The sequence below is a fragment of the Nannobrachium achirus genome (genome assembly GCF_963921795.1).
Source record: "Nannobrachium achirus genome assembly, chromosome: 22".
In the NCBI taxonomy this organism is placed as follows: domain Eukaryota; kingdom Metazoa; phylum Chordata; class Actinopteri; order Myctophiformes; family Myctophidae; genus Nannobrachium; species Nannobrachium achirus.
The window spans coordinates 5,099,180-5,109,932 of NC_137829.1; the positions used below are offsets into that span (position 1 = coordinate 5,099,180).

The 10,753-nt window shown below is 43.5% G+C and overlaps 1 protein-coding gene across 1 annotated transcript; it reads left to right on the plus strand.

Moving 5' to 3' along the window:
- Nucleotides 1–101: 101 nt before the first annotated feature.
- tbccd1 (TBCC domain containing 1) lies at nucleotides 102–10,678 on the plus strand. Its single transcript, XM_080753532.1, has 11 exons — nucleotides 102–234; nucleotides 1,927–1,991; nucleotides 2,095–2,361; nucleotides 2,817–2,987; nucleotides 3,605–3,721; nucleotides 4,272–4,521; nucleotides 5,047–5,233; nucleotides 6,089–6,613; nucleotides 6,907–7,099; nucleotides 8,853–9,095; nucleotides 10,389–10,678. Exons 2-11 carry the CDS (start codon nucleotides 1,929–1,931, stop codon nucleotides 10,659–10,661), a joined length of 2,289 nt encoding a protein of 762 aa, XP_080609658.1. The 5' UTR covers nucleotides 102–234; nucleotides 1,927–1,928; the 3' UTR covers nucleotides 10,662–10,678.
- Nucleotides 10,679–10,753: the final 75 nt, after the last annotated feature.

Below are 10,753 nucleotides of genomic sequence, written 5' to 3' on the forward strand. Positions count from 1 at the left end.
AGCTGCCTTGCGCGCAACAGATGGACTGAGTGGCTGTGAACAACAACAGGGCGCCAAATAGGAAGAACCTCGCATGTGTGTATGTGTGTGTTGTCTGGCTGCTTTCACAACAAACCAAACAGCTGGAGTTCGACATCTTTACTTTCACTTATGACGGACTTTACAGATCCATTCCCTCTCTCTGGAACATGGAGATATAACATCCTTTTGCTTGGACGAGTGCAGAAGCTCAAAGTAAGACCGCAGGAGGCGGTCTGTCTCCATCCTTCCCCGCTTCGTTAGCATAGTTAGCTATTGTTTGAGAGCCTGAAAACTATATTTAGGCCATATAAGGCCATCAAGTTACGTATTACATGCTGGAGAGATCAAAAGTGTACGTTTCGTGATCTTATACATTGCACCAATATGTTGTGTCAGATTTAACCACCCTTGCTGCTTGCATGCTAAACTAAGTAAGGTGATGATGCCAAGTCAAGTGTTTTTATGAGCTACTCATATTGCATGCATCTGATGCCAGTTGTCATGGGAACATAGATGCTTTTAGTCAGGGAATATTATCAGAATACCTGTCAAAGCTGGGAATAAATTCCTTACAAAACAATTTTTTCACCAATGTGTTCGTAATAGTAACATAGTAACAATAGTAACATAATCAAAATCCCTAGGAGAATCTTTTGACAGATAGGGTAAGTTTGTGTTTCATTCACTCAATATACACTACTATAAAGGAAAACAATACTCCCTTTAAGTGGGATGTGAGGGGTCTAACTAGGTGTTTTTAATTATTCTGAATCCATTGCAAGTATTAGTTTTGCACGAAAAAACATTCCTTGGGCTAAAAAATGACAGTGTCATATGGGTCATAACTTTTCAGTTTTGTGAGGGCCTTTTCTAGCCCAAGGAGTTTTTTTTTTTTGCAAAAAGAATGCTTGCAATTTGCAATGAACACCTACTGTAGTTAGATCCCTCAGACCCCACTTAAAGCAGATTTTTTTGGGGAGTCTTTTTCCTTTATAGTATAGTAAGTGAATGAGACCCAAACTTATCCTAGCTGTCAAAGATTCTCCTAGCCGCAAATTGCAACACTCGATTTTTTTTATAATCGGATGAATCTAGGGTTGCAATACCTCCCATAGGCAGCCAATGCATCAAAACGTTATTTTGCTATCTGATTGTATTAAACGACATCAAACTCACCAATATTGCGGCTCTATGGAAAGCTTGGAATTTACTCTTGCTATCTGCAAAGGGTTTGTTTCTGAAAAATCCACCGTATAATTGTTATGATTTATTTTCTGTCAAGAAATCCGAGCAGACATGGTTTATTTTCTAAGTGTTGAACTTCGGAAGCGCTTGTCTTCTATAACGCCATGTCCCGCTGCCTCCTGCATAATGTGACATTTAGAACCAGGTGGTCACAGGACCGTTGAGGGATTTTCCACGAGCGCTTCCAAACTCCAGGACTTAGAAAAAATTATCACCGGAACCAAATTTCTTGGATAGAAAGTAACTCATAACATGTCTACTGTGGATTTTTCTGAAACAAACACTTTGCAGATAGAAAGAGTAAATTCCAAGCTTTCCATAGAGCCGCAATATTGGTGAGTTTGAAGTCGTTTAATACAATCAGATAGCAAAAAACTGTTTTGATGCATTGCAAACTAAGATTCTCCTAGGGATTTTGAATTTCAAACTTTGTTATGTTACTATTAGACACCTTTACAAACACATTGGTGAAGAAATCGTTTGGTAAGGAATGTATTCCCAGGTTTTATTAATATCCCCTGACTATAATTCTTGGTTTGTCTGTTCTGTATGCCCAGCCCTCATCAAACTAACTCTTTTACAGTAATACATATACCGTAACTAATTATTCTGTTATGAAAACCAAACGTTCCACAGCTATTTTATCTCTTTCCTTATCAGACATGGAGCTAGACAATGTGAGCATATGGCCACGCATGGAGCCCTTCTTGCTGGGAGCGTTGCCGGTGAATATATTATACTTATGGTCCCCTATGTAGCATCAGTCAATTAATTGTGTGTCGCACACACTGATGCTTTAAAAAATAACAGCGCATGATGTCATTGTAGGTGGCTCCTCCATCCAAACTCGGCATCTACTACCTTCGTAAGATGGTGACCTACGTGCGCACGCGGGATGGCTGCTTCCCCACTTTGGGCTGGGCCATGTGGAAGCACATCGCCTGTGGAAAGCTGCAGCTCCCAGAAGACCTTGCTTGGCTCTACTTTGAGACCTTCGACCTTCTTGTGGGCCACCCGCCTGAGGAGAAGTTGGAGTGGGCGGAGTCTCTGTCCCAGTGTTCCACCTCCAGAGAACTGGATCGTCAAAGGAGCAAGGTGAGCGACGGACACGGGAGGACTATGAATTTGTCAAGCTGTAAGCTAAGAGCTTCTTTGCTACAAATTGCAACACTAGATTTTTTTCTTAATCGGTTGAATCTGGGGTTGCAATACCTCCCATAGGCAGCCAATGCATCAAAACTATCTTGCTATCTGATTGTATATTAAACGACGTCAAACTCACCTATGGGAGCTATTGCAACCCTAGATTCAACATATTTAAAAAAAGATCTAGAGTTTCTAATATGCCTTCCATTCCTTGGAACTGTAACAGTAACATTATCTATCTTCTATTATGTCACTTGCTTTTATTTGTCATCCATCTTTTGTGGGGGCATACCGTGCTCATTGTTTTATTAGCTATTTTTTGCCCAAGGGGGAAAGTGAACCAGATATTGATATCCACCAGGCTGTATCACTTTCCTCATCTCCGCCCCTCCATTCTCTTCCAGTTGTCTGTGGACACAGTGCAGTTCCTCCTGTTCCTTTACCTCCAGCAGCTGAGCCGTGTGTCGGCTGTGTCCCTGCGGACCTCTCTGATTGGTGAAGAGTGGCCTAGCCCCCGCCCCCGCTCCCCCTCTGCCTGCTCCGACCGAGAGGGCAAGACCAGCTCCCAGAACAAGGTACTCTCCCCCCTGATGTACAACACCATATTACTGTGGAAGACTGTCTCATTATATGACGATAGATAGTAGACATTAGGGCATTAACGACTTGTGATTTTTGCAAGTCGACTCGACTCAGTAAAAAGTTGAGTTGAAGTCAACTTTATCGTTTGATGACGTCATCACATTGACTGGGGGGGGTCAAGGCTTTTGTTTTGATAATATTATAGATTCCACGCAACCAGCATCATTGAATAATGAGAGAATCATTCTGCCCTTGACAATAAGCAATCCTACTGTTTGAATGATGTACACACGCACACACATGGAGAAAAACATTATAGAAAAAATTCAAAGGGCTTTTGTTTAATTTTCAACTTCCGAATTTCCCTGGTGGGAGTCGACTTGTGTAATGAACTCGACTTGTCGGTTAATGCCCTAGTAGACATAGAAGGTTATGGAAGAGAAAGTACCACATATAAACATTTGTTCATAAATGCTTATAGCTTTATATTACCTGTATTTTAGTGGAAAACATCGGCAAGTTAATTTTCCAGTGTAGGAAACTTGTAGAACTGGTTTTGCATCCCCCTTTTCTCTCATTGTGCTCTCTCTGTCCTTCCTTGACTGTGCAGAACTGGGATGACCAGGCCCACCTGTCATTTGTGCAGAGTCACTTGTGTGAGCTGCTGGAGCTACTCGTGGAGCCAGGCCAGCTGTCGGACTCTGGAAAGGCCATACGAGATAGTAAGGTCTGTGGACCTCAAGCATTAGACAACCACCTATAGCATGGGTCTTCAACAGGGGGTCCGGGACCCCCAGGGGGTCCTCCAAATCTTTTTTATATTATACAATTATAGGCTATATCCATATTACGTGAAATGTAGCCAAAAATAGCAGATCTACAAGCTCATTTTTGCTTTGTAGCTAAGCAAAAATAGCTTGTGAGCTATTTTTGGCAAAAAGCTTTGTGTAGAGGGGAAAAAGAGCAGACTAAGTACAGAGTGAAGGGTCAAGTGTATTAAGTATTGACGGTTCAAGTGGTTAAATATCTGAAAACACAAATTGACATGAATCCAAAATACACTGTGCTGTCAAACGATGAAACTATATGGAATCTATGATAAGGTTCTGGGGGTCCCTGCTTAATCTCTCTCAACTAAGGGGTCCTTGGCCTAAAAATGTTGAAGAACCCTGACCTATAGAGTGTGTATTATGGTAGATTGAGGCTGATTTGTTTAAGAATGTTTTTAAGATAGCTTGAGGCTGATTGTGTTTTATGGTCGTGACTGTCTTGTCCAGGTATCATTGGAAGCTGTGCAGGGCTTGAGTTTGCTACTGGAGGGCTCAATGGGTCATGGTAGAAGTATCCAGCCTGTACACAAACTGCTGGTCAAAGACCCCCTGCAGGGCCAGGCTGGCTACTCCAAACTCACTCACTCCTTTCCCCTGCACCAGCTCCTCACCTGCCTCCGAAACAACCTGGTACTCACCCCATTTGGTATGACGGCCTGCCTGCGTTCCGGCAAAAAACTGGCCTGGGCCCAACAAGGTATATTATATTTACAAATCGGCTTGAATCAGGAAGACCCCATCACACCTATAGCACATCACATATAGAACACTCCATTTGTATTTGTGTTCAAGTTTCTTTATTAGGATAAACTCCTTGAGATGTACCATGTCGTTTTCAAGGGGGGTCCCAACATAAATACAGTCGTTACAAAACAAATCATACTGTACTGTACAGCACAAAACAAAAATGAAACTCATACGAAAACCATTGTGAACCTTGAAAAACATCACAGCATATGGCATAAAATCCAGTAACATAGAACACATTTAAAAATGCTATGTTCAATACAGTGAGTGTAAAAATAAATATTTAAATAAAATATTGTATACATCAATATATACAGTTTTACCGATAACAAAAATATACAACTTCAAAGTAAGAAGACGGTGCACATATTACTGCAGGTGTGTGCTAGCTCCGCATCTACAGTACATGTCTCTGTCAACATAACTTCCTATGTTCACTCTTGTCCCATCACGTGTGTGTGTGTTCACCTTTCAGTGGAGGGGGCCATCAAGAGAGCCAAGATAGCCAGGAACACCCACTTGGCTCCACCTGGCAGCAGGATGGTGCTCATGTCGCAGGTCTTCAAACAGACCCTGGCTAAAGACTCTGAAAGGCTGGTTGGTGCCAACATCAAGATCCACCGCTGCTCTGGTGCCTTCATTTATCTACTCTCGCCTCTCAGGTAAGGCTGGCCTACCCCTGAACAACAGACCGGCTCTCATAAAAACAGCATGTATGTTCTCTTTATTTCTTTCCTTTTTACTATTAACTTTGCATTCTGCCATTTATAGCATATTTGAGTCTTGCTAACCTTGATACCTGGCATGCTGTTAAAGTGTAGTTTTATTGTGTACATCAGGGGTCTTCAACGTTTTCAGGCCAGGGACCCCTTAGTTGAGAGAGAGAGATGAAGCAGGGACCCCCAAAACCTGTTCGTAGATTCCATATAGTTTCATTGTTTGACAGCACAATCATCAGTATATTTTGGATTCATGTCAATGTGGGTTTTCAGATATTTAACCACTTGAACCATCAATAGTTAATACACTTAAACTTTCACTGTACTTAGTCTGCTCTTTTCCCTCCAAAAGCTCTTTGCCAAAAATAGCAGATCTACAAGTGAAACGCTATAGCCCTCATTTAGGCCTCTTGTAGCAATGGTGTTCAGAGTATAGATCCAGAATAACTCTCTCCTCAGTAACAGGTTATCCATGTCTCCGCCTCTATGGGTAAATCTTACCAGCCCAATGCCAATATATAGAGTAGATGTATTATGATTATATCCTGATTAAAGTCGACAGCTACGGGACTAGAAATATCATGGTTTTGGATAGAATGTTCACTGATTGTCATTTTCAGGGCTCTAGTATACACCAGACCGCAGGGACATTTTGTTTTGCATGATATAATATATACCGGTATACCTGAATGTTTTTGACTCGGGAAAAGGGAGCTACAGTGTGCAAAATAGTATTTTGTCTCTAAAGATTTTAAAGAAATTATCTTTGTTTGTGTGGAAATGTGTATGTACCTTCAGATCAGTCAGCGTGGACAAGTGCCACAACAGCACGGTGGTCCTGGGTCCTGTGGAGACCAGCGTTCACATCCACGGCTGCGAGAACGTGCAAGTGGTGTGTGTGGCTGCCCGCGTTGCCGTTGGCTCCTCCTCACACTGCACCGTCCACACCTTGACCCCCACCCGCCCTCTACTCTTACCCGGGAACACAGACATCACCCTGGGGCCTTTCCACACACACTATCCCTCCCTGGAGGACCACATGGCCGCCGTGGGACTGGCCGTGGTGCCCAACATCTGGGACCAGCCTTTGGTGCTGGGGGCCGAGGGCCTCATCCACTCTTCGTCCTCCACCGACCCAGACCCGGGCTGCTTCCGTCTGCTGCCCCCGACAGAATTCCATACCATGGTAGTGCCTTTCAAGATGGAGGGGGATACATGTGAAGTGCCGGGGGGGCTCCCTGCGTCATACCAGGCAGCCCTGGAGGAGAAAGACAAGAGGATTGAGAATTGGCAGAAGACTGTGGCAGACGCCCATCTCAACAAGTGAGTTTATTGCACAATTATGCATCACAATGCATAATTGCAATTGTATATATGATTTATTTAGGTTTGTGCGGCGTGCCTACTCTATGTCACAGAAGCAAAAATAGGCGTTACATTTTACTCTATTCTTTTTATAGAATAGATTGTCCTCTCCCAGTAGTAAAGTGGATATGGAAAATGCATATACTGTTGGAAGCACAGTTGAAGAGAGTCAGTGGCTTTACATAGTACAGTAATTCTGTGGGAATTCCCTGCTTATCCATTCTAACAGATCTGTTCTGTCTTGTCTCCAGGGAGCAGCAGCAACAGTTACGGGACGTGGTGGAGCAAAGGTTCCACAAATGGCTGCTGGAAACGGGGCAAATACAGGAAGTTGATAGCCTCATACCTCGAAAACCTTCGTCTCAGGGGCCCCTAAATGAACCCTCAGGAGACTGCCCAGGTAAACGCAGCTCGGTTGAGTCCACAGCTAATGGCACCAAACATGTTGGGACCAGACGGCCAATGGGACTGACAACCAAGGCTAGTTGAGTTGACTTGCCATTGTCCTTGAATATGAGGGAGCCATCTGGCTTGCTAAGTTTTGGAACTCTTAAGTTCTAGGTACTGTATATGCTTGAGTATGTTTATTGCTCTCTTTGTGATCATTGTGCCGATAGTTCAACCCATATTCCCCTAGAGACTTGAGTTCAATAATATTTTTTTCTATTTGTCACATTCCTAAGACAAAAATGTGATTACAGTAAATGTACCCATTGATTCTGGATGGGGACCCAAATGCAATACCTTTGACCATAAATTTTCCCCCATTGATTCTGACTCAAATGCATTTGGGTCCCCATCCAGGGCCATGCATTTGGGTCCCCATCCAGAATCAATGGGGGGGTAAATTTACTATAATCAAATATTTGTCTTAGGAATGCGACAAATATAAAAAAAATATTATTACTCCATGGCATGCATTGTGCTCTGCTTTGTATCCAGAAAGTACACCCACTTTCTAAAGAATGTATTTATCAAAGAACTGTCTGCTTCATTCTCCCAGTGCACACCTTTCAAATGATATATAGAGAGCTGTGTTGAGTATGTGCCCAAGGCAGCTTATTTCTGTTATATGGGCAAAAGGAGGTATATTGCATCATATGGAGTACTAAATAATATATTTCATAAAGAACAATGTTGCCAAACTTTCTAAAATGCTGTTATGTTCACCTGTTCTGTATGTTCACCTTTTTGGCCAGTGTGGAATATATATTTATGGTACTGTAACTTACAATGCCTTACTGCTGTAACCCGCATTCTTATTTGCACTATGACCTGAACACAGTATGAAAAGAGCATGATTCACAATGTAAATGTAAGAAACGTTTTAGATGAATAAAGATGTACATTTTCTGACTTAATGTAATTATTTGCCTTGCATATGTAATTTCCTGCTCCCGTTTCCTCATCACAAGACGGTACAATTACGGTTACTAATATTTTAAATACTATAAAGCATTTACATTTTGACAAAAACGTTAGCACAACAAGGCATTCATAATCATAATACACTGCAGGAAGAATTTCGGCACGAGTCGGTGGGTGCTAGCCAAGTGGGGTCAGGATGGTGGGGCTATCACGTGTGCCGTGTTATGGTGCAGGCGTGAGGTGAGTTGTGGGGCATTGCACCCAGCCAAGCAGGGATAGAGGGCGCGGGCAGTGTGTGTGCCCAGTCCTCTGCCATTATGCCATAATCCCACCTCGTGTTTCTGGAAAAAGTCAATAGCAACAGAATCACTGACTCGATTTTTGGATCTCATTTTCATGACAAAGCGATTGTTCCCCCACTGCCTCCACTGTTTCTGTTTATAAAAGTGGAAGAGTGTGGATATAAAAGGGGATGGTCAACAGCTACTCATGCATCCAGACTTCAGGGGGACCGCAACCACTCATCGGGGCCAGGCTGCATACAATGTCAAAGATGGGCAGGGTGAGTAAGAGAAGATGGAATGGATTGTGGGCGATCTCATGCAATATACTGTACAGTGTAGATGTTGGATGAGGACACTAAAAATTTCCCAACATTTGGTGATACTATGACTGGACTGAAATTAAAGGAACCTAGAATAGTCTTGTATTTGAACTGAAAACGGCAATATTTAAAATCCAAAGTAAAGAAGCAAAATCTCTGACACTGACATATCTTAGGGACTGTCTGTTGTCTCAGTCCGATTCTGAAATTGTCTATTTCCTCCAGATTGTGTTTTACGAGGATAAGAGCTTCCAGGGCCGTCGTTATGAGTGCGACAGCGACTGCTCGGACTTCCATGCCTATCTGAGCCGCTGCAACTCCATCCGGGTGGAGAGTGGAGCCTGGGTGGTGTACGAGAGGCCCAACTACATGGGTTACCAGTATGTCTTGACCCGGGGGGAGTACCCAGAATACCTGCGCTGGATGGGCCTGAATGACCGCCTCAGTTCCTGCAAGATGATCCACTTTGTAAGTCAGCCACTGCCTTGTCTGACAGCATAAAGAGGTTTCTGCTGAGATTGAACAACCGTTTCATTGATTGAATACTTTATTAGCAGTTCGCATAGGAAAAGCACAAGACAGAACAGTTCAGATACAAGGTCTTCTAATACTATTTAAACCCAAGAAAGCACTATGGCTTGTTCACATTGGGGTCCTTTGTACTCATTTTATTAAGACATTGAGTTAGTAAATGTTCCTTCAGAGCGGTTTTAAAGGAAGGTAGGGATTTACTTTAAAGGCCGCTGGTAGGGCATTCCACATAGGGCATAGCAGGAGAAGGAATTTAACCCTTTGTTTGACCCGAATCTGGGTTGAACGTGATTAGCAGAGCTGCCTCTGGTGTTGTGATTGAGGACGTCTGACATTTTGGATGTAATTTGACAGGTACATGGGTATCTTAGTGGTGTGGCGTATCTTGTAGACTACCTCAAACCAACCAGGTGTTTTAACTAACCACAGGAATCCTAGTCCCCATTCCGGGTCAAAGTCTTTGGTGAAAATAGCATATCTATTTGTATAGTCAACTAAGTATATAGTGGTCAACACAGCAAAGACATGTTTCAATTACACAAATTTACCAATTTCTGCACTTACAATACGTTGTATAACCGCGAAGTTATTGGCACTGCGTTCTATGAACCTGGAAGGTTCTAATGTCTAAGTGTTCTGTTCCATACCTCGCAATACACAGTGTGGTGTGGCATCGGAGTAAATGAGTGAAAGGGTCGAGTTTATCCATGCCCCATGCGGTCATGCAGTTTGTGTTGATACTACTGGTTCAGGGCCTCATCAATGAAGATCAATACCATGCCATCTATTTCAGTGACCCGCACATAATGCAGATCAATATTGCTTATCAGCTAGCTGGCCCAGTACCACAGGGCATAATCAGTTATCCCGCTTTCATACAAAACAAAAATCTATCTAATTCAGTGCAGCGTACGTATATTTATAATGGTGCAAAGCAAGCATCAAACAGAAATGTCCTTGTGCTTGTCCATGTTGTGATATGAATCTCATCTCCCTATATATCCCCCCTTCCCCTTTTCTCTTACCCCACATCCCCTCCCCTTTCTTTCCCAACCCACTGCACTAACTGTTCCTCCTGCACCACTCTTCCTGTGCCCCACCCACTCCACCACTTTACGCCCTTCCCCGGAACATAACCGACATTTCACACACTCAAAACTGCCAACTTCCTGTCGAAACCCCCTGTGTTCCATCCAAACTCCCACCCCTTTCCTGCGTCCCCCATCCCAGACCAGTGGGACCCAGTACAAGATGCAGCTGTATGAAAAGGCAGACTTCGGGGGCCAGGTCTACGAGGCCACAGAGGACTGCCCCTCGCTGCTGGAGAAGCTCCGCTGGAGGGAGGTCTACTCCTGCAAAGTGTTTGACGGCTCGTGGGTCTTTTACGAGCACCCCAACTACCGCGGCCGCCAGTACTTCCTGGAGAAGGGAGAGTACCGCAAGCCCGGCGACTGGGGCGCTGCTGGGCCCACCGTCCAGTCCTTCAGACGCTGCACAGAGTGACCCGACCAACCTCCACCAAAATGAGTCCCACATAAAAGATAAGCCCCCAATATGATCTATTTCAGACTCAATTCTTGACAACTTTGATATAT